The sequence below is a fragment of the Candoia aspera genome, chromosome 7, assembly GCF_035149785.1.
Source record: "Candoia aspera isolate rCanAsp1 chromosome 7, rCanAsp1.hap2, whole genome shotgun sequence".
Taxonomy (NCBI): domain Eukaryota; kingdom Metazoa; phylum Chordata; class Lepidosauria; order Squamata; family Boidae; genus Candoia; species Candoia aspera.
The window spans coordinates 23,258,533-23,283,087 of record NC_086159.1 but is presented as its reverse complement, the minus strand read 5'-3'; the positions used below and the strand labels follow the sequence as shown (position 1 = coordinate 23,283,087).

General features: G+C 41.2%; 2 protein-coding genes and 1 long non-coding RNA gene across 4 annotated transcripts in view; 1 reads left to right on the top strand and 2 right to left on the bottom strand.

Annotated features, from left to right (window-relative positions):
• Window positions 1–10,359, bottom strand: part of LOC134501452 (thioredoxin reductase 1, cytoplasmic-like) — a 32,289-nt gene extending 21,930 nt beyond the window's left edge. Inside the window, exons 1-3 of the mRNA XM_063309282.1 lie at window positions 10,215–10,359; window positions 5,498–5,617; window positions 122–194 (exon numbers count right to left, since the gene is read on the bottom strand). Coding sequence (XP_063165352.1) covers window positions 122–194; window positions 5,498–5,617; window positions 10,215–10,283 — 262 coding nt within the window. The 5' untranslated portion in view covers window positions 10,284–10,359. The remainder of the gene's footprint in view (window positions 1–121; window positions 195–5,497; window positions 5,618–10,214) is intronic.
• The window catches only part of LOC134501351 (uncharacterized), a 243,836-nt gene that overhangs the window by 142,241 nt on the left and 77,040 nt on the right, over window positions 1–24,555 (top strand). The window lies entirely within an intron of this gene.
• LOC134501453 (thioredoxin reductase 1, cytoplasmic-like) overlaps window positions 16,309–24,555 on the bottom strand; it is a 14,996-nt gene continuing 6,749 nt past the window's right edge. The window contains exons 4-5 of one of the 2 annotated variants that reach the window (XM_063309283.1): window positions 20,417–20,477; window positions 16,309–16,888 (exon numbers count right to left, since the gene is read on the bottom strand). In XM_063309283.1, coding sequence (XP_063165353.1) covers window positions 16,743–16,888; window positions 20,417–20,477 — 207 coding nt within the window. In that variant the 3' untranslated portion in view covers window positions 16,309–16,742. Of the gene's footprint in view, window positions 16,889–18,356; window positions 18,616–20,416; window positions 20,478–24,555 lie in introns of those variants that run through there. The other variant, XM_063309284.1, reaches the window with a different exon arrangement.

Here is a 24,555-nt window from a genome sequence, read left to right as displayed (position 1 = left end):
TGTAATACTTTTATGTTGTCCACCCTAAATCTCCTTTAGCATTAAGAAAAGTGAAAGCTGGCAGAAACTTCCAATCTAAATGGATTGTATTTCACAGTAAGATTGGGAACCACCAACTTACCCCATCTTGTTCCTAATGGAGTAGGGACGACAAAATCCAGAACCAGTACATTCTTTCCAAGTTTGGCTGCTTCCTAAAATATCAAATAAAGAGAAAAATGGTCAATATCCAACCAGTCAATATCCAACACGGATGAACATGCTCAGACAACCATTTCCCCATTTTCTTGAAGGGTTTTTTTTTTTTTAATTCTGCAAATCTCTGGATGATCTCAAACCTATTTATACCTCTTATGCATGGAGGATACTGTTGCTTGGGAAAATGAGTATATTGATGTGTGTCTGGTGATTGAGTTGTAGAGTTGTTAATTTCCCTCATCTTTTTAATAGAAGAGTATCTGTAGCTCAGGGTTGACCTATGGAGTCCTTAGTGCGCTTTGAGCTTGATTGTTTGCTTGTAGACATTTCATTACCCAAGTAGGTAACATCATCTGTGCCTTATCTTTCTCCTCCTCTAATATCCCTTTCCTTCTGTTTTCCACTTTGAGGCCAAGGACCACAAATTATCCACCCTGTTTTGGAGAATGAAGTCATTGGCTCTTTCTCAAGAGTAAGTCGATTAAAATCAGTACTTTCAAGTCATAAACGATTGCTTACAAAGCACGTCTAGATTTATGCAGAGTTAACCAAAATCAAGCCACCTGCAAGTGCTATGTGAACCTAGTCAGCAGGTCCAAGTACCAGAATATCAATTTGTTGGTGGGGGTAAGGAGAAGGTGAGTTGCCAGTGGAAAAACTGGGTAGGCCAATTAAAAATGGAAAATCTAATTCCACTGTAACAGTTCGGGGAAGGCACTCATAATACTTCATTGCTATCTAAGTAAGTGATGTTATCCTAAATCAGCCTCCTGTAAACTGTAGCTCTTCAGATGTGTTGTGGTTGAAAGTTTGTGCTGGCTGGGAAACTGGCATTAACACAACTGGAGAGCTCCAAATTGAGCAAGGCTGTCTGAAATATATATGCTCCTGACCCATACTGATAAACGTTGCAAGGATTTGTTTATATATTAAATGACTCAAATCACCACAAAAAACCAATGTTCTCCCCAACTAAAAATACTTCTAAAGTATCTTATTAAAAGATACTTTTTAACCAGAACTGGCCCATCACTTTGACTTGACTTCTAGCACTCCCGCAATTCCTCCTTTTCATCTTCTTTTTGGATGAAAAGACAAGATTCATAGCAATTGCTTGAGTGAGAAAAGCAATTCTTAGCTGAGCACTGTGGAGGCCAAAAAATTGGGGAAAAAGTGAATCTAACAACTCAGTCGTAATTAAATGTTAAGCAACAACTTGGCTGCCTAAATTACAATTCTCTCAAAGGATAAACAGTCTTTAAGCTAACTTGATCACATGCTATTTAAAATGACAATGCTCCAAAGCACCTTTTAAATTGAGCTGTATTATGAGACATAAAGGGACTCCTTTGACACCTGAGGTATTTGACATGTAACCTCAGCCTTTGCCCTGACCTGCAACCTGCATATTCAGATGAATCATTATACATACATCCACCCAGCAATGGTGAATACACTAATCCCAAATGGCCTACCACCACTTAGAGGAATCAACTGCTCATTAGTCAACATTTCTTCTCTTTTCTTTTCTTTTTAAAGGTCAGTGCTCAAAGGTGCCATGTTTGGAAGGAAATGCAGCTGCCGATCCTTGGTTTGGAACAAGCTGCTGATCATGGCCTCACATTTTTGTTAGATTTATATCCCACCTTTCCTCCAGCAGCTCAAGGCTACATGCACAATACTCCTTCCAATTTTATTTACAACATCCTGTGCAGTAGGTTGGGCTGATAAATTGTGAGTGGCCTGAAGTCAGAAAGTGAACCTCTATGACTGAGATGCAGGATTTGGGACTTCCTGGTCTTAGTCCAATACCTGAACTACTAGCATCTCCTTGGCCTGTTTGCAGTAAAAAAGCATCTTAAAAGGCAAAATCCAGACAAGGATTGTGAAGATTTTAAGCAGAAAAATGATCTGGGTCCTCAATTCACATTAATTTCTGACCGTCACATCATAACCTACAGTATTTGGAAAAGAAACATATTAAGTATGCTACTTGCCCACCTACCATGTGGAATATTCAGTTGGGCTTTAAGCTACTAATTAAGTTTCAAGATACTTGATAGGATTAGGAACTATTTAAAAGTCTAGTACACCTCATTTCTAAGAGTTCTTCCAACATCTTTTGGCATCTGCCAAGCAATTCTGTTCCAGAACCAACACTGTCTAGACCTCCTGGAGCAAATCATAGGCATCTAATAAAAAGTCATGATGACACGCTAATGCATCATGAAGTCATCAGACAAATGATACAAGTATGTAATTTGAGTCCATCACATCATAAAGTGAAATAACACAAGTTCATAATCTGCATTATCCCTCTTCTGTTGGTAGACATCTACCCTGTACCAGGTAGCTAAGTAGGGTATTATTTCAGTTTGCTGTTATGTTATGTTACAGCCCTTCAAAGATAATGTGGCTTCATGGAAAAGTAAGAAGTTGACCAATGATTCCTAGTCATCCTGAGCAATTCACAAGACACTTGCTGCCACGTGCATGAATGTGGGGACACTGATGGGAGCAACTAATGCAGCGTTTTGCCAAAGGACCCTTGAAACTTAGATCTGCTCACTTTCTAGACAAGGCTACATTCACTGCCAAATGGGAGGGAGCCTCCATCCTTCCCCACCCACCCACCCAAGTGACTGTGATGTGCTGTGGAAGTTTCAAATTCTTGAAGAATTTAACATTGCAGCCAAAAGAAGCATACACACATTCGTCCAGTGGTAAAAGTTGCCATATTTATTGTGGCCTAAATTTTGAAGACCAGGGCCTACTTTATTAAATGTGTGTCTAATGTGGCTCTTGACATACAAGACAGCTGTACACAGTCTGGGAAATATAACAAGGCAGGATCAGGGTAGCCAATAAGACAAGGGACAGGAGTCTCATGTTATTATGCAGAACAAAAATTCTAAATACAAACAAGAAAAAAGTGTAATCCTTCTTGATTACTAGGGAACTAACAAAGGCAAGCCATACCTTTTATGTTATACAACAATTTAAGCAGAGGAAATTACTTTTAGTAGGAAGCTCGTCAAGCCAGTCTCTGTTGGCTAAGCCCAAGCTGGCAGATGTGACACAAACTCAGCAGTTAGAGGTTGCAGTCTCCCTTTGAAAATCTACCCACCCCTCCTTCAGGGACAAAATGTGGCCTGGATGTCATAGAAAATCCAGAGAGGCAAAAATGCTTCCCACTAACTTTTGCTTGATACATATTTCATGCCGTTTGTTTGTTTGTTTGTTTGGCAGAAAACCTGTCCAGTTTGGTTACTTACAAAATAACTGCTAGATATGTGGGAAGCAGAAAAAGTGGGTTAGCCACATTTCAGTGCAATCACAGTTGCAAACAGCAAGGTGGGGAAGGAACAAAATGGCAGTGATGTTCCAAGTCAACTGTTCTTCCTTATAGATCCCCTTTACAGAAGACATAGTTCTTAAGGCTGTTCCACTAACTGCCAGCACCATCTTATGCTGATCTCTGATCTGTCTGTGCCAGCTATAATATGCTAGCTGGGAATTCTGACAGTCAAATCCAAGCTACTGGAGGCCACCACATTGTGGAAGACTGCTGTATACTCATTCCCAATACGGGCCATAGAGAGCAAATCCATTTACAATGCAACTACTGCCTCCTGCATTTTCTAGGTACCAGGTTTACTTAGGTTCACAATCACTCCTAACTCAGCAAGAAGCTCAAAGCTATCATAACCTATCTATTCCAGAATACCCATTCTCCCTACTTAACTATGGCAAATATTTTTTCTTCTGGTAGCCCTCCCATTTCAAGGGTAGTTCTGCTGTTATATTCTATCTAGTTATTCCTTGAAAATCTGACTAGCTTCAGATTCAGAGGTATAGCAGTAATCCTTCTGAATCTACCAGTATCCCTATCTTTCATGTAAGTATTGTATACTTCAAAGGTGCTCAAGAGCTCTATTTGAAACAATTATAAGTCTCTGTATGATTTTCATGTTGGGGACAAAACCACTAAAATATCAGTAGAACTGGCCTAGAATTGAAGTCATCACTACCAGTGTTCTCCTAGTGATATTAGAAGAGTTATAACCAAGCTTATATAAAATATAAACACTTCTATAAGACAGTTTATGGAGGAATAACTGGCTTTTAGCTTTCTTCTTAGTTTATCCAAGTTAGACTAATCTTTTAAGCTATTAACCACATCTCTAGAACAGCATGAACCTCATCTGGACTACCAAGACCCATAAGAACAATTTAATTACTATTGGGAAGGAGAATGTAAATGAAGCAAGAAGGATGGGAAAGAGATACAGCAGTTTCTTCTGGGAAACTACGTTGTCTTAAGAATCAAGAAAATAATATAGCGGTTGTACTAATTAACAAGGGCTGGGGGTGTATTTCAGTTTCCATTTTCAATCCATCCCACTTCAGGCATTTACTGTTGGCAACCATGTTTCCTGTACAGCTTGCTATACATTTTATTTAAAAATATAAATACGATACTTTAGATGAAAAGGGTATTCAAATCTTTTATCCTTCAAAACTATTAACACTCACATCTCATTCTGTATTCACAACAAAAAGAGTTAAATGGAACATATTGTTATACATTTCCCCTCTAAGGTAAAAAAGAAAAGACAGCTAATTATTTCTCATTTACTTTTGAACAAATTCTAAAACAAGATGAATAGTTTATTGATGAAATGTGTTTCTAATAATTTTCTTTGGATCAGCTTTCTCCAGTCTTTTACCCTCTGGATGCCAATGGTTATGCTGAAAGCCATTTCTAAAATATCTGGAAAGCATCAGGCTGAGAAGGGCAGACCTTAATATATATTCAACTCAGTTATCAGGAGACATGGCTAGATTTCAATCAGATGTAATTCTGGTCTTTTGTTGGGTTTATATCAGTTTTCTGAGGGATTCTCAAGTATTTGAGAAACACTTCTTGACATGGGTCTACAGAGAATAGCTTGAAGTTTTCCCCAAGGCTGTATCTTGCATATCTCATCTTGCATATCTAGAACTTTCTCACTGAAGTGCTTCCCCTGCCATACTGATTATATAGCACAGTTCTCCAATGTGGTGTCTTCCAGTTGTGTTGCAATTGCAGTTCCCAGATTTCTCAGCAAGGCTAACACAGCTGGCAGAAAACTGATTTGGAAGGTGGTCTGAATTGATTGTAAAGTATATTCTAGATTCCACAAACCAATCTGTAGCTTATCAGGAGAGGGCTCATTTCCTAGACTCTACTAAAAACATATTGGAACAAATTCTAGCTATCAGAACATTTTTGAGAATCTAGCTTGGCTGATCATACCTTTGACGCTGCCAGTCCACCAGAACCTCCTCCAATGACAATCAGATCATAATCATATGAAGGCTCCTTTTTTTGCCTGTTCTGTTCAAGCAGCTTAAGAAATGCTCCTTCACAGTGTGCCTAAACAGAGGAAATACCAAAATTGGTCAACATCCAAAGTAACACTAACTCAAAGGTAATGTAGAAAAATTAGTACTTCAAGAAAAGAAATCTGGAGATAAAAGGGTGGATTTAGAGGTGTGGAGTAATGTGGAAATTATCTAGGAGAAAGCTAGATAATTAACCACCTGGCTTAATGCAATTAAATGCAGTTTCCCCAACTTGGTGCTTTCCAAACTGCATTTGGGTTCTACTCCCATAACATCCAGTGACTCTAGAAACTGAGCCTAGGGTCTTCTACATGAAAATAATTTCCTCACCCTTGAACAACTGGCACTCTGTGTGTGTTTGTGTGTGTGTGTGTGTGTTTAATTCCATCTTTATTTGAATTACTGTGAGACAATCATGAAGACATCTCTACCACCTTGCTTTCCAAAAACCTGCAAGGTAGACATGCCATCCCAGCCTGCAGTGTTTTAGATCATATGCAACTCATTCCTTAAATGCTCCAAAATCAATGGCTTGAGGTTCTACAAACCAGGGACTATATGCATTAGTTATGTAAACACTGTTCTTTCATTTTAAACCTGCAGTGCCTTTTTGTTTCTACAGAGTAATACTTCAGTTAATACAAGCTGCCCATAAACAACTTCCCTAAACACTTTAAATCACAAAAAGCAGTGCATTTTATAGCTTGAACATACTGTATATTCAGCAATGCATCTTTAAATAATGCTGATTTCTCATTTTGTTTTTGAATACTGCCCTACGCTCAGAAACTTTGTCATTTGCCAAGAAATAAAGTCTTAGATAGGTGACTTAAAAGGAGCTTGACCCATTGTACTGCATAACAGGAAAAGCCTGTAAAAACAAACTCTGGTGAAGGGATACCCCTGGAGGGGAGGTTATTTACTTTTTCCAAGTCTTCAACTGGGGAATGCAACTGTACCTTACTGGGATGACATATAAAAGATTTAAGGGCAGGTACTCCACTTAGAATCTTGCTCTAACAAAACTTCTCTACCTTCAGATATATCCTTTTACTGCCCCAGGCTCTTCAAAGAGAAAGGCAGCTTGGGAGACTGATTTCAATCAAGTACATGCCCTTCTTCCCCAAGGATTAATCAATGTGTTCCTTTCAGCCTCTACTTCTTTCTTCTGATAATCTGCCACCTCTTTAAATGGTTTATACAGGGAAAGATAGACACAACTGCATCTAATAAGGCTGTTAATTCCAGTCTAGAATTTCCTTCACAAAAATAATTGTAAGCAAAGACTGAGTTATTAAGTGATTTAAATGTAATTCACTCAATGACTCACTGTGTCCAAAAACCAGTGTTTCTCAACCTTGGCAACTTTAAGATGTGTGGACTTCAGCTCCCAGAATTCCCAAATTCTGGGAGCTGAAGTCCACATATCTTAAAGTTGCCAAGGTTGAGAAACACTGCCATAAACAAAGCTGCACCATATCTCAGAAATATCCAGGCATCCAAAATAATTACCAAACTTGAATTTCTAGTTTACTGGGGTAGGGATTATGGTCTCAGGTGTATTCCCTGCATTTTCCAATAGCTGTGGGCACTAGGTCAGAAATGGTGTAATGATTACTACCATAATGGCAGTTCTTTGATATGCACATGAAGACTTCATGGGCTTCTCCTGGAAATCCTGGGAATAATATGAAAGCACATGGAAATTGACATGGACCCAAGTTGTTTGGTGCAGAGAGGTAATGTTTGTGAAAAAAAACAAAAGGACTTCACTGACAAAAGAGATAGTTCTGTGTGGTTTTAAGGAAAGAATCATAAAAATACTATACAGCAGCATTTCAAAACATCCTTTCTATTGTATAAATGTAACCCTTTTACATAAACATTTGCTCATGATTCAGAATCCTGATAAACTTTGCATAAGTCCCGCCTTAGGCATGAAGGCCGGCTGGGTGACCTTGGGCCAGTCACTCTCTCTCAGCCCAACTCACTTCACAGGGTTGTTGTTGTGGGAAAAATAGGAGGAGGAAGGAGTATTAGGTATGTTTGCCACCTTGAGTTATTTATAAAAATATGAAGGTGGAATAAATAAATTAGCAATTTTGTTAAAAACCCATAATGTCTGTCAAGACAGATTGAAAACTGTGCTGGTGTAGGTTTGTTGTTCTAAAATGGCAACTCTGAAATCTGTGTCAGACCTGTGTCCATTAATTCTTTTGCACTAAAACTTCAGCCTTTTAATAAAATGTTAGAAAAGTTGCTATGATACTTCTAATTTTTTAAACAGCATTTGCATATATTAAAACTTTCCATTCCATTTCCTGTCTTAATGAAAATTCTGCTAAGCTACACAATTCATCTACTTGATCTAGAGTTTGGCTTGTTTTGTGTGTGTGTGGGGGGCCTTTATTTATACAGTAGAATCTCAGTTAACCGGCACCCATGGGGATTGGTAAATGCTGGATAAATGTAGTTTCTGGTTGCTTGAGGGTTACTATTAAAAATAGGCATGCCAAGTTTGGACTTGCCTTTCTGCTAGAGAGGGATTGGCCGATCCCTTTCTAGCAGAGGGGTGGGTTTGGGCTTGGCACACTGCACCGGTCTGGCAGAGGGGTGGGTTTGGACTTGCCTTTCTGCTGAGGGGGTTGGCAAGGCACACCAGGTTTGGGCTTGCCTTTCTGCTGGAGGGGGAATGGATTGGCGCTGTGCACCAAGTTTAAACTTACCTTTCCACTAAAAATTGATTTTATTTAAATTTTTATTTAACGTATTATTTCTTCATTTTTTACTGGTTGCTTGAGAGTGCCGGTTGCTTGAGTTCCAGTTAACCGAGATTCTACTATAACTTGTGTCTGTTAGGTAAAGGGAATGAACAATTACAACTGCCTTGGTCTTTGATATATTAAATTTCAGGTCCATTTCCTTTAGTGCATCATATAATCTGTAATGTTCACTACAAATAATTCGGGTTCCTAGCCAACAACCTGGCATCTGCACTCAAAAGTACAGTACATGTACGTTCACATCTCCAACCCCAACATACTTCTATCACCACCTAAGCATACCTGATACATTTATCCACAAATGCATTGAACAACCAAGGGACATCCTGGCCTTGCTCAGTATCAAACAGTTTGTTAAGCATTCTGTTTATTCTCACTCATGTTTTACTTCCATTGTATATTGCCTGTATCGCATTCAGCAATCAACCTTTGACTCCATATTTGTGCAAAATATTCTGTCATTCAAACTCATTTTACTTATCATATGCTTTCTTTAAATCAACAGCTGTGCAATAAACTTTTTCTCACATTCATACTTTTGACAGTGATCTGTTGAAGATAAAAAATCAGGTCTGTGCACTTTCCCTCCGCCATAATGTCACACTGCATTTCCCAAATTTTGCACATTGTCACAATCTCTTATAGTCTTCAGTCACAATCACAGTTCTGCCAAAGCCCTGTTTGGGCAGAAGTAACAAACCATTGTTTGCATGCACTCTTGCTACCTTTCCTTTTTTTACAGGGGAACAATAACAGCATATTTCCAATCATCATGTGCAATCTTCATGCAAGCATTAAACAGACATTCGGTAATTAAACCATATCCAAACTTCATTGCTTATCCAGTTACACCATTCAACATTTCCAGAGTATTTATTTTTTCATTATTTTTTCTTGAGTACTAATATTTACAGTATGTTCACATTCCATTCATTGTGTTGGGAGATGAATCCATACTCAAGGCAGTGAACATACCTAGCACTCCTTCCTCCTCCTATTTTCCTCACAACAGCAACCCTGTGAGGTGGGTTGGGCTGAGAGTGTGTGACTGGCCCAAGGTCACCCGGCAGCTTTCATGTCTAAGGCAGGACTGGAACTCTCTGTCTCCTGGTTTCTTGCCCAGCATCTTAACCACTAAACCAAACTGGCTGTTGTTGAAGTACTTGTAACCTGCATCTTCATAAGCATCCTTTCTCCTACCCAGCTACATTGTAATGCCATCTTTTAGCTCCTTCAGAATCTGGGAAGAGCCCACTATTCTTGCACATCTGCCCAAAACTCAAACTGCTACCAGCTTGCTTCCCTCTTTACTACTGCCTTCAGCTCTATCAGAGCTTACACATAGCGATGGCAGTAGCATCAGCAGTCAGTTTACTTTGCGAAAGGTTTGACAGCCTATACAATTTTTCCAAAATGCCTGCAGTTTCTCCAGTGTTTCACAAGCTAGTGCCTAATTTAGGATTTCAACAAGGTCTGTGACTCTGGACTCTGATTTACCACTTCAGCTCGAGGGTGAGAGGACAGCTCACCCAAGCTAGACTAGGTTGGCAGGAGGAAGAAAACCACTATTCTCTGAAGACCCATCAGAAGTCCCATAGAGTTCGATGGGTCTCCTACTCACAAGGGAAACCAGACGTAAACCCCGCTGAAGTCAACGAGGGTTGCTTTGAGAGTTATTTCGGCTAAGATGCACGCAGCATTAAGCCAGCCTCCCCTCGCCCCCAAATCTGATCGTTTTTTTTCTATAGCCCTAACCAACGTGCTAAACATCTGGAAAACCCATGGTTCAAAGGGGAGAGCCAGCCCGCACAGCACACTAACCACCGGCAAACATCGGCTGCCTACCTTCAGAGTCCGGTCGTAGCCGCCTACATAGTGCCTTTGGGTAAACACGGCGGGCAAGGACGGCTCCATCGTAAGTTCAAAGAGCGCGTTTTTCAGCTGATTCCCATGTTCTGCAACACAAAACAGACGGAGGAAGAAGAAAGCCGGAGGCTCGGGGCTCCACCTTTTATTGCTTGACGGCAAAGTCCCGCCGGGAGGGGGCGGGGCTCTGGCCGCACCTCCTTTCGCTCTTGCGCCCGGAGCGATTTTTCGCAAGTTGCTTAAAGTGGCCGTGGATCCCTCGCCCAGTAAGCATGACTTGCTGGTTTTTTTCCCCCCGCTTCACGTCACAAATCGGACATCTCAAGTTCAGATTTCAAGACTGTTCTTTGTGCTTTGGGGCAACACGCGAACTACCTCAGAAGCCCCAGGGCGTACGTGTCACCCTAGAGCAAAAATTTCCAAGCGCAGCCGGGGTTGGACGGCAATTCTGTGTGCGGGCCGCCCACGCAGAAGCGGTACCCTTCGAGCTCAAGAAGGCTTCGCTCGTTCATCCCGAGGAAATGTGGTACAGAACTGCGGCTTTGGTGCAGTATAAAATGCGTAGGCCTGGTCTGGAATTCAAACCCCGTAATCCCCAGCCAGTACGTCTCAGAATTATGGGAACTGAAGTACACCAGTTCTAACTGGCCCTCAATTGGACAAAGTTGGTGTGTGCAGTTTGGCCAATTTCTTTTTGGCGCTGGCAATAGAAAAAGGCATACTTTGAAAAACTCCCTTCCGGATTTTGGACACTAATCTCTTGGGACAGAACTGTTAAGTCTGGCATTTTTTCCTCCCAAGAAAATATTATGAAATCAGAAAGTTCTCCCAGCAGGAGGCTGAGTTCATTCAACACACTAAGCCAAACCAAGACAAAGTACATTATAGCTTAGCATAATGCATGTGTTCACATCACATGCCAAGCTGTGGTTTACTATAGTTCATTGAATCAGCCACAGTAGGCTGAGTTAATATAACATGTTAAGTTTCTGGCCAACAACGACTGGATACACAAAACACTAAGCCAAAATGAACCAAAATGTGCCATCACAGAGAACGTTTTTAAAGAGCTAAAAATAACATACAATAAAGATCATATAAAAATACCATTTATATAGAGGGTTTTTTTAATATTAACAATTTTATTGAGGTACACTTTTTCTGAACTAAAACCCACCTCTTCAGGTACATTCCAGTGGGCAAATCACAAGTCTACATTCACAGACAGGATAAAGAAAGAAAATAGGTAAAAGAAGAGACCCAAAGGTGCAGATTGTGAGAGGTTGAGAGAGAGCTAAAACATATACAAGCAGGCATACTGGCACCAAAATAATTGGCAATAAAACAATGGCTGTGATCACACAACATGGTTTGCTAAATTATTCCATGCCATGGGTAAATAACTATTGCAAGTTGTCCATTTACCCCTCCCAGCTGATGCACAGGAGGCTGACAGAGAGGAAAAAAAATGTACAAATTAATTGTACATTATCCTGTGTACAAAGATGAACAGCAGTATAAAACATTTTAAAGGGATATATACCTTGGAATGTGGTAGCTAGCATTATGGAATAATCATGTTCACCAAATATCATGGCTTTGGGACATCCAGGGAGGGTCAAAAAAGTCAAGATGGAAGCTGTGACCACATTGTTAAAGCCCAGCCCCCAATTATGTTTGTCAATCAGAGTGTTGTGGCTAACATCTTAACTTTTTTTTACACACACTCCCAACACCTCCACCCCTGATGATGTACCACAGGTGATAGGTGGTTGATGCTTTGTTGATGAATATATATTTATTCCTCTCTTTAATTAAAAAAGAATTTAAAAGAAAAGTAAATAGGAAGCTGGCATGCTAAAGCACCAGCTTCTAGTATAACTTTTATTTTCCAAGAATGCTTCCAGGCCCAACAGCCATTTACAGAAAGCAAAAATACTGTAATGGTTGCCCAGCCCAAATACTCAGACTCACAAGAGGTTGCTAAATGAAATCTGATTTATTAGGGAACTTAGGACAAATACAGAGAAAGCTGAGAATGACAGAAAGCGCGCCAAATACAACTTAAACCCTTCATTGCACACGTAACCCCGCCTCCCTACCAGCAGAGCCGCCCGTCCCAGGTGCTGGCAACTGTCAGATCTTCTAGCCTGGGAAAGTAACCTTGAACACAGGAGATAACCCAAATACATTCCAAAAGCACAGCCAAGAGATAACTCCCTCCCAACAGGAACCATCCTCCCGTCAAAGATGAAACACGCATCCAGCTAATGACATGCGAAACGTTACGATGTATCAAACACATTGAAACGGCGAACATGACAAATACTGGGAGGCGGAATCCAGCCAGCCAAAGGGGCAAAAGTAAGGTGGGGTGGATTACAGGATAAGGTGGATCACAGAGGTGCCAGGAAGAAAACCTTGCTAGGCTGGCTTCTCATGAATGGATATTTTGTGACTGTTTACCCCCTTGGTGAGCAGAAAATCCTTTCTGGTTGGCAGCATTTTTTGAGAAAACCCAAGACACACTCTCAAGCTATAAATGAGAGTATGGCTCAAAAATTATTTTCCCCTGCTACAGATGATGCTCATCCTGTGGTTCAGTCTTGGTTTAATCTACTGGATACATATGTACACATCAAATGAAGAAAAATGCTGCATTGCTGGTATTCTCCATCCGAGTTATTGTTTATAAAATTATTTCCTACAACTGGAATTTTTACATGAGGACGTGGCTTAGTATAAATCAATTTCACCTGTAGACTGGATTTAACTTCGAATTGGTAAAAGGAAGTTGCTTCCAACTAATGGTGCTCAAGTCAGGAGATGGGTGACATACAAAGCTTCATGTTATATAAGCAGTTTTAAAACCAACAAATATTTGTAGCACTCAAGGAACTTGTTTAAATTAAGCATTTTCTGCCACCTCCCCGAAATTGGAAAACAGAGGAAGACTGAGAGGGATATAAGGCACTGCTCTGTATGAAAGTTTTTATCATGCTATTCCGCTTTGAACTGGGCAGGCTGCCAGCAGCAGCATGAGAAAGCAAAAAAAAAAAAACCCCAATGCTTGTACAGTAGCAAGCTCCCAGGTCTAAAGGATGCAAGCTTCATTTGTGCTGTAAATATAAGGAAGGAAGAAACATATTGCCAGGCATCTCCATTATTATTGTGGCAATTCCTACAGTGCATTGAAAATGACGGACTGATGGACTGATGGATGGGTGGTCAAAAAAGTCTGGAGATCAAGCCATGAGATCAAAGCCCTACCCCCTTTTACATGTCGCATTACATGTAAAAAGGGGCGGGAATTCAGTTGCAAGTTGGTGGGTGGCATCATTTTTTTAACCCCTCCCTGTGGACACCCCTGGGTAGACAGACTGAGAGATAGAAACATTCCATGGGTTTAAGCTTTAAAGCATTTGACCGTCATCAGCTCAAACATCATTAGCACAAGCCGGCAAGGTAGAGCATGTAAAGAATTGTTTCTCTTTTGTTCGAGGGAGGGGGTGGCATATCAACAGAGTCAAGTTAGGCATTTTCTGAATTTCTGACACACCAAGCCAGAAAGGTTTACCATCACTGGATTAGGATCTAGTGGCAGAAAAAAAATAACTGCTGGCCTTTAAATTGTTGACGGGAGAGCCAGCATACATCTCCAACCCTATATACTGCCTTGGGTGCGACTTAAGATTTTGTCTTATTGTGTCTGGTTTCCTTGGATATTGTACTTTTGCACCATTGTGGCTTAATCTGATTAGGATTGCGTAGCCCTTTTGCCAATCTTTTTAAAGACTCTTACAATGTCCAGACCTGGTTCTTTTATTCTATCTTGCAGAGTACCAAAATCCTTTTCATTCAGCTTCCTTTTTCTACTGTGGTTGCGCTGCGGGCTAAACCGCTGCGCTGCTGAGCTTGCCGATCGGAAGGTCGGCGGTTCGAATCCGCGCGACAGGGTGAGCTCCCGTTGCTAGTCCCAGCTCCTGCTCACCTAGCAGTTCGAAAACATGCAAATGTGAGTAGATCAATAGGTATCGCTTCGGCGGGAAGGTAACGGCGTTCCGTGTCATGCCGGCCACATGACCACGGACGGGTCTACGGACGCCGGCTCTAATGGCTTAGAAACGGAGATGAGCACCGCCCCCTAGAGTCGGACACGACTGGACTTTATGTCAAGGGAAACCTTTACCTTTACCTTAGGGTTGTAAATTGATGGGAATTTGTAGAAGAGAGTGAGAGAGTGGCTGGTGCCTAAGCTAAGGGGTGCTGAGTGCAAGGCAGAAGCATCTCCAAGGCCAGTACCGGTCTCTGTTGGCACGTGTCAGGGTAGCCTTACTTCGAATAAGACACGGACTCACTTAGGGGGTCTAAGGATTTCCGGGTTTATTGAAGCAGAATGCATACGGAGAAAAAGACGGGAATGCGGGCGTGGTAGCAGGGTACCCCGTTTATACCCTGGTGGCAGACCTTGTCCTCCTCCACCCCCCATTGTTCCCCAAGCCAGGTCCGGATGGGTGATTTGAATTGGTATGGGTCTGATGATGGGCAATTCGGGTGATCTCCGATGGTTTCCTTTGTCTCTTTGCCTTCGTCCGGTGCAGGTACATCCCCCGGGGTAATGTGTGGGAGTTCCCCTGATCTGTTAATGGTTTCCACGTCCTGTCTGAGGTGCGCTTCTATTGTCCTGGTGATTGTTTTAGGAGTTTGGGTGCTTAAGGGATGAAGTGTGTGTTTAAAAGATAATGGTTATCCCTTCCTCTTTCCTGATGGGCATGTTCCCTGTTGTGATGCACTTATGCCTTGCAACGGGGAACATGACAGCACAGTTGATATCCTGGATGGTGTATTGGAGCCCTTTGGCATGGGGGTGAGCAGCTAGGGTTGGGTAGATTGGGGGGGTGGCAAGGGGGGGCAGGCAAGGCTAATGGAATGGTGACAGATAGAGGGAGATATGGTGGGGGACAGAGGGTGGGCCTTCTTGGGGAAGACAACCTCAATGTCTAGCATCAATTTTGCCTTCCAACCCTTCGGGATGTACCCCAAAGCCAGGTAACCAGGGCTCCAGAAATCCTGGCTTCCAGATGCCGCTGCTTAATGCATTGTCAGCCTGTAATAAAGCTGGCCTCTTCCAGTTTAATTGTGGGCTAGAGTGGTAGCCTTCTTTGCATCACCAAAACCTGGCTGAGCCTGGGGTGGTGGTGGTGATATTTATTTATTTTGTTTATTTATAGGATTTATAAAGACTCCCATCTCACACAAATGACTGCGTGGCATATACCAGGACTGAAATCACACACAAACACACACATACAGAAACCCCATGACATAACCCCAGGCATCCAAAGACAAACAATAACCAGACACACAGGAAAAAGAAAAAAAGCACATTGCCAACAGCAGAGCTCATCTAATCACCTGGCTTAAATGCCTGGGGAAACAGCCACGTCTTTGGGGTTTGTTTGTTTGTTTTTGCAATTTTCATTTTATTTTTCAAAATACAAAATATTGCCAGAAGACCTAAATACACTAGAAAAAACTCCAACAACTAAAGGAGACAGTCCTTAAAATGAAAGAAAAAATAATGGAAACTAAAAAAAAAAGGATTATGAAAAGAATAAAAAAACTAAGAAAGGAGAAAAAAACTCATTACAATTTATATTAAAAACTTAGATATTAAATTTAGATATTAAACTTATGAATAGTCACTGGGTTACTAATAAATACCATATAGTACTATAGTACAATCAATGCAAAATATATTGAAAAATATCGTAAGAGCTCTGCCAGTACATATTGATTTATCCATTGGTTAGTAGAAAATATTGCCTTTTCCAAGTTGGATAAGTCACACATTTCTAAAAGCCATTCCTTAACATCTGGAATAATATTGTTTTTCCAATATCTCAATATAATTATTTTAGCCGCTATTTCTGCCCACCCTGCACGGTACAACCATAATTCCTGTTAAACAGTCAGATTCCAAAGCTTTGGTATATAATTCAACATCACACTGACATCTTTAATATTTAAGGATTCTCCCATAAATCTACTTATATGCCATTCCAAGAAAATTACCAGAGATAGTATAAGATCCTCTCTTATTTGATGGAATCTATGACAGAAGTAAAACCCATAACATATTTCTATCAAAAGCTCAAGAATTTTGTTAAAGTGGACATTTCTGGAACATTACAGGTATGGACTAAAGAACTGGAGTCTCCAATAATGCCCTATCAATGGCTTCATGGGTTTAACTATGTTAAAATGGTTTCAAGAGATTTGCAATTAAGATTGATTAACCAAAAATTGAATTTAGAGTGTACTGGACTCCCCAAATAATGTACTTGAATGGATGGACATCAGATCTTTTTTCATGCTTTAAGATATTTGAGGGTTTATTGAACATATGATATGGTCACGTGGTCATCTGGTATCTTTCTGGAATGGTGTTTTAATATAAAAATATGTGTAAGTAGAAACAGCCAGGTCTTCAGCACCTTAAAAAGGCTAACAAGGTTGAGGCCATTCGAATCTCCACAGGGATGCTGTTCCATAAGGCAGGTGCTGCCACTGAGAATAAACAACTCCAAGGTCCAAGGAGATGACACTGTTGGATAGAAGAGACCTGGAGTGTGCCTGCTCTACTAGATCTCCTGGGCCAAACAGAAGGAGGGGAGAAAGGAGGTTCCACAAGGAGCCTGGCCCTATGCCACAAGAGCTTTATAGGTAATAACCAGCACCTTGAATTGCACCCGGGAGCCTACTAAGAGACAGTGCTGCTTGTGGAGCTGTGGTATTTTGGGGGGCATAATGAGATAAACCAAAAACTGCCTGTGCTACTGCATTCTGGACCAGCTGCAGCTTCCGAGGTTGCCCCATCTAGGGTGCACTACAGTAATCCAGTGTTTCTCAACCTTGGCAACTCTGGCAACTTTAAGACATATGGGCTTCCACTCCCAGAATTCCCCAGCCAGCATATGCCCACGTCTTGCCAAGGTTGAGAAACCCTGCAGTAATCCAGGAATGGGCACAGCTGGTGCACAAGATGAAGCTGTACAAAAGCCTCCCTGGCCAAGGTTGCCACCTGCTCTTTGAGCAGGAGCGAAGAATTCAGGAGGAGCCCAACGCTGCATACCAGCTCTAACCAAGGATGTACATCCCCATGCAGAATTAAAGATGGAACATCCCGAGAATCAGGGAACCTTAAAATCCACAGCTGCTCAGTCTTGCCAGGGTTGAGCTGAAGCATTTTCTCCTCCATCAAAACCCTTGCAGCCTCCAAGCACTGGGAAAGGACCTTGACAGCATCACTTGGTCGGCCCAGGGTAGAGATGCACAACTGGTATCATCAGCATACCAATTATTAAATCAGAAGTTAATAATGTTTCATTGAGACCGTTCATATTGTCATACATACTAGTACTTTCGTTTTGTAAACTAGTTTGGCACAATAAAAGTATAAATTACATTTTTTTAAAAGTACAGTAAATTTTCTGATAGATAGATAGATATAAGAAGACTAAGGCTTTATGCATAAGTCCATTTCAAGAGCCTGGATTTTAAATCCATCTTAGAAGTATATATCTGTTTGGGGTATTTATTTAAAGATCTTCCATGAGAAACAACTTTAAATAAAACATTTCACCTCTTCTCAGAAACTATGTGCAGGTGTAACCCAAACTATGTGTACAGATAACATAACAGCCTTCTGTGAAGTTTTCACAGTGCCACTCCTTTTGCATTGTGCAAACTGCCAGTTGCAGCATGACAAAGCAAAAATAATTTATCAAAGGTGCACACCAAAGCAGCGTTTCTATCCTGCTGGATGTGAATTCTTTTTCTCTTTAGGCATTTCCTGTCTGCTAATATTAGCATTCTGAGGTAGTTAAGCAATTTCTCTACTTCCTATTTTCCATTCTCAGTTACATCTACCAGAAAAGGTCTTCTGACCCAAAATAGGTAGCTAAGCTTCAGAGTTTACAACAAAAATTCTTAAAAATATAAGAAGAGGCCTACTGGAGCAAGCCAAAGGGGTCAGTGGCTGATCAGATGCATTGAGAAAGATCACATGCAGAACTTAATCAAGGTACCCTATCCACTAGTTCTTTCTAGCAACTAATATTTGCAACAAGTGTAATCAGTTTTAGGAGACGGCATACAGCTGTCATGTCTACTAGCTATCTGATAAACTTATTTGTCTAGTTTCCATTCTGAAACATAAACTGGTACTGAGCCTCTGGCTGAATATTTTTATCTGGTTGCACTCCAGATCTTCTGTTTAGATGTTCTAAACTCCTTTTAACCTCTTAGCCTGCATGGATAATCAAATTAGTAATCCAATACATTCAAAGAGCACCAGGCTGGAGAAGGCTACTGGCATCTAGAAGATAAAATGGAGGGAAAGCCATATAAGGAAAAAGCTGCCACATTATACATATAGTCAGTATTTCAGCTATTCATTAAAACCTTAACACCACCACCATTCCACTAATCCTGCTTGGACTGTCTGTAATTAGCACAGCATCTAATTACAGCACTGTGGGCTTGCACAGGGTACCTCCAGGGCTAAGGCTGGAACTTGGCCTAGTATCGTGAGTCCTGAACCAAATTCTTCACTACAAAAGCTGAAGAGGTCACCTTGGCCTGAATTTCATGCTACCAAAACTGCTGTGCCAGAGTTCAACAAGGCAGTCATGCCATGTGATTCACTATTGAAATGGACACTTGGTTCTCAGAGGAGAGTCCTCCCTTTCTGAACTATCATTAAGCTAAAGGGCCCATAAGAAAGGGGCTTTCTCCTGTATCTTTCTCAAACAGCGGAATCCATTCTCTTTAGAGCATGGGGGGCCAGTTGGCCCCCCAGCCCTCAATTTATGGCCTTCTGAGCAACAAAAGATCATACTGCCAATATACAATTTTAAAAAAAAGATCCCTTTTTCAGTGATTTAATTTTTAAGGTGGCAATGGACAATCTAGAGATGGCTTAATGAATCAATTTGAGCCTCTAGATGGTCTGTCAGCCTTGAAAAGTAGTCCAAACATGAAGGACACCCAGGCGCACTAGCTGTATCTTTATTGTAAGGTTACATTAACAGAATCTTGCAAGTCTGAAAGTATATCTCTCCCCCGCTTGCCTCTCCAGTCCAAGAAATGAGGGAGGGTCCCTTCTGAGATGTTTGCCATGCTCCCATTCCTTCTGCAGGCTCAGCTGCCTCTTATCTGACTGTTGCCTAGTCTGCATATCTTCCTCCTGTCTCCCAAGATCATTCCCATATACCATTACATTGTCTGAGTATCTACTCCAATTCCCACTCAGAAGCAGCATAAAAATTGTTTTCCATATCTGTTTTCCATACTATGTTGTATTTCCATATCATATACTGCATCACACTCGCTCTGGCCCTTGGAGGCTGCTTTCTCTCTCTCATTCTCATTCTCTCTCTTTCTCTTGGCCTTCAAACCACCGAAAAAAGGGATAATATTATCTGCTTTATAAATGCAATTGGCCCCACTCTCTTGGTTTTAGAAAAGATGTTACACAGTTCACTTCTTTAAACTAACTTTTTCAACCATAAAGTAAACAAGTACAAGAGCAATCACATCGTCTGTTTATGGCAAAATTCATATGGGAAAAGACTATCTCTTTGTTTAAGCCTATTGGCTCCCCAGATGATGCTGAAGTACAACTTTCAGAATTTCTCACTAATGGCCATTCTGGCTGAGGTTCTGGACGTTGCAGCACAACAACAACTGGAAAATTAGTTTCTCCAAATAGTTAGGTTTACTTACAGTATCAGGCTAAATCATAGTGATTTACTGTTTTTACTTTTGACTTAACATGTTGTATGAACCCAGTTATTGTACTTAATAGCTCAGCGTTTATATGAATCCAGATGAATGTATCTTGTTCCATTAACCATGTTTAAGCAAGATGACCTACTATAATGCATAACTGAGGTCTGTGTGTCCTCAGTGCTCATCATTCTCACTTTGAATTAAGAACATTTGCAATCTGGCCTTAGAGCTTCATTTACATTCACATTCCTCAACCTGGGGTCCTTCAAAATGTGTTAAACAACAATTCTTCATTTAAGAGGATGATCTAACATATTTGGAGGGGAAGGCATTAGGATGGGAATTTTTATTTAAGTATAATGATACTTGAACATGAACAGCCTTACCAGTTTGGTCAAGTTCAAGAGCGAAATAAGGAACATCCATGGACCTGAACAGATCCTTCACCTATATAAAGCACATTTCAGTAAGATTAGTAACCAGTAGTTTTAAAGCATGCCCTCCCATTTTGCATGTTAATATTATGATTAATATACAACTAAAACATCAGCAGTTTTTTCCTCTCTTGTACTATCTTTCCTGATGAGAAAGTATAGAACTCAAAAGTCTGTACACCCTTATGTGATCTGCAAGTTTACCAAATAAAGATATTGCTCAAATATACTGTAGCCTTTGGAATGATGAACACAGTTATCTTGATTTTTAAATATATTTTACTGTTCTGATTTTTAAGGTATTGTGGGATAGATTTTATTTATTTATTTATTTTTCAAATTTTGTTACTGTCCATCTCCCACAAAAGGACTCTGAGCAGTTTATATTATTATTTATTATTTGTAAAGAAAATTGTGTGAGCCCACTGTTTAGTAGGACAGAGTGCACGACTTTTACTGGGGACCATGCTTGGCTTCTGAGGTGGGTGTCAGCGGGCTGCACTGCAGCAGTGGTTGGAGTGAACATAAAAAAAAAAATAGTTTCATGGAATTTATATTTAATTAAAATTAAAGGCTCTTTCCCCAGTCCTTTGGGACATAAAGTGTTGGAATGCTGTGCAGGGTCATTTTGTGTGAGTTGGCCAGCCATGTAAATGTTTTAAATAAATAAATAAATAAATTGCAGTTAATGTGGATTCCCTTCAGCAAAGGATCGTTACCTTGTCGTGGTGCTGGAGCTTGAGCACCTCAGTGATGCCATGAGCTAAACCGTGAAGGGCCACCCAAGACGGGAAGGTCATGACAGAGAGGTCAGACTAAATGCGATCCCTGGGGAAGGTAATGGCAACCCACCTCAGTATTCTTGCCGTGAAAACTAAATGGATCAGTACAACCAGAGATATGTCGGTATACCATCGGAAGATGAGACCCCCAGGTCGGAAGATGGTCAAAATGCTACTGGGGAGGAACAGAGGATGAGCTCAACTAGCCCCAGACGTGATGACGCAGCTAGCTCAAAGCCGAAAGGACGGCTAGCGGCCGACGGTGCTGGTGGTGAACGGCGAATCCGATGTTCTAAGGATCAACACACCATTGGAACCTGGAATGTAAGATCTATGAGCCAGGGCAAATTGGATGTGGTTATTGGTGAGATGACAAGATTAAAGATAGACATTCTGGGCGTCAGTGAACTGAAATGGACTGGAATGGGCCACTTCACATCAAATGACCACCAGATCTACTACTGCGGACAAGAGGACCACAGAAGAAATGGAGTAGCCTTCATAATTAATAGTAAAGTGGCTAAAGCAGTGCTTGGATACAACCCAAAAAACGACAGAATGATCTCAATTCGAATTCAGGGCAAGCCATCTAACATCACAGTGATCCAAATATACGCCCCAACCACAAATGCTGAAGAAGCTGAAGTAGAGCAGTTCTATGAGGATCTGCAGCACCTACTGGACAACACGCCTAAAAGAGATGTTATTTTCATCACAGGAGACTGGAATGCTAAGGTGGGCAGTCAAATGACACCTCGAATTACAGGTAAGTATGGCCTGGGAGAACAAAACGAAGCAGGACACAGGCTGATAGAATTTTGCCAAGACAATTCACTCTGCATAACAAACACTCTCTTCCAACAACCTAAGAGACGGCTTTATACATGGACTTCACCAGATGGACAACACCGAAATCAGATTGATTACATCCTTTGCAGCCAAAGGTGGCGGACATCTGTACAGTCAGTAAAAACAAGGCCTGGAGCTGACTGTAGTTCAGATCACGAACTTCTTCTTGCACAATTTAGGATCAGACTAAAGAGATTAGGGAAGACCCACAGATCAGCTAGATATGAGCTCACTAATATTCCTAAGGAATATGCAGTGGAGGTGAAGAATAGATTTAAGGGACTGGACTTAGTAGATAGGGTCCCGGAAGAACTCTGGACAGAAGTTGGCAGCATTGTTCAGGAGGCGGCAACAAAATACATCCCAAAGAAAGAGAAAACCAAGAAGGCAAAATGGCTGTCTGCTGAGACACTAGAAGTAGCCCAAGAAAGAAGGAAAGCAAAAGGCAACAGTGATAGGGGGAGATATGCCCAATTAAATGCAAAATTCCAGAGGTTAGCCAGAAGAGATAAAGAATTATTTTTAAACAAGCAATGCGCGGAAGTGGAAGAAGACAATAGAATAGGAAGGACAAGAGACCTCTTCCAGAAAATTAGAAACATTGGAGGTAAATTCCAGGCAAAAATGGGTATGATCAAAAACAAAGATGGCAAGGACCTAACAGAAGAAGAAGAGATCAAGAAAAGGTGGCAAGAATATACAGAAAACCTGTATAGGAAGGATAACAATATCGGGGATAGCTTTGACAGTGTGGTCGGTGAGCTAGAGCCAGACATCCTGAAGAGTGAGGTTGAGTGGGCCTTAAGAAGCATTGCTAATAACAAGGCAACAGGAGACGACGGCATCCCAGCTGAACTGTTCAAAATCTTGCAAGATGATGCTGTCAAGGTAATGCATGCTATATGCCAGCAAATTTGGAAAACACAAGAATGGCCATCAGACTGGAAAAAATCAACTTATATCCCCATACCAAAAAAGGGAAACACTAAAGAATGTTCAAACTATCGAACAGTGGCACTCATTTCACATGCCAGTAAGGTAATGCTCAAAATCCTGCAAGGTAGAATTCAGCAGTTCATGGAGCGAGAATTGCCAGATGTACAAGCTGGGTTTAGAAAAGGCAGAGGAACTAGAGACCAAATTGCCAATATCCGCTGGATAATGGAAAAAGCCAGGGAGTTTCAGAAAAACATCTATTTCTGTTTTATTGACTATTCTAAAGCCTTTGACTGTGTGGACCATAACAAATTGTGGCAAGTTCTTAGTGGTATGGGGATACCAAGTCATCTTGTATGCCTCCTGAAGAATCTGTATAACAACCAAGTAGCAACAGTAAGAACAGACCACGGAACAACAGACTGGTTTAAGATTGGGAAAGGAGTACGGCAGGGCTGTATACTCTCACCCTACCTATTCAACTTGTATGCAGAACACATCATGCGACAAGCTGGCCTTGAGGAATCCAAGGCTGGAGTTAAAATCTCTGGAAGAAACATTAACAATCTCAGATATGCAGATGATACCACTTTGATGGCTGAAAGTGAAGAGGAACTGAGGAGCCTTATGATGAAGGTGAAAGAAGAAAGTGCAAAAGCTGGTTTGCAGCTAAACCTCAAAAAAACCAAGATTATGGCAACCAGCTTGATTGATAACTGGCAAATAGAGGGAGAAAATGTAGAAGCAGTGAAAGACTTTGTATTCCTAGGTGCAAAGATTACTGCAGATGCTGACTGCAGTCAGGAAATCAGAAGACGCTTAATCCTGGGGAGAAGAGCAATGACAAATCTCGATAAAATAGTTAAGAGCAGAGACATCACACTGACAACAAAGGCCCGCATAGTTAAAGCAATGGTGTTCCCTGTAGTAACATATGGCTGCGAGAGCTGGACCATAAGGAAGGCTGAGCGAAGGAAGATCGATGCTTTTGAACTGTGGTGTTGGAGGAAAATTCTGAGAGTGCCTTGGACTGCAAGAAGATCCAACCAGTCCATCCTCCAGGAAATAAAGCCAGACTGCTCACTTGAGGGAATGATATTAAAGGCAGAACTGAAATACTTTGGCCACATAATGAGAAGACAGGACACCCTGGAGAAGATGCTGATGCTAGGGAGAGTGGAAGGCAAAAGGAAGAGGGGCCGACCAAGGGCAAGATGGATGGATGATATTCTAGAGGTGACGGACTCGTCCCTGGGGGAACTGGGGGTGTTGACGACCGACAGGAAGCTCTGGCGTGGGCTGGTCCATGAAGTCACGAAGAGTTGGAAGCGACTAAACGAATAAACAACAAAATGTGGATTCCTCTCTAGCCCAATGCTCCTCTACCTTGGCAACTTTAAGATGTGTGGACTTCAACTCCCAGAATTTCCCAGCCTCCAGGGTCAGAAGGTTGAGAAAGGCTGTTTAAGGTAATATAGGCAACAAGTAGCTACCACTTGCCAGAATAAGCCATTAAATAGTTGT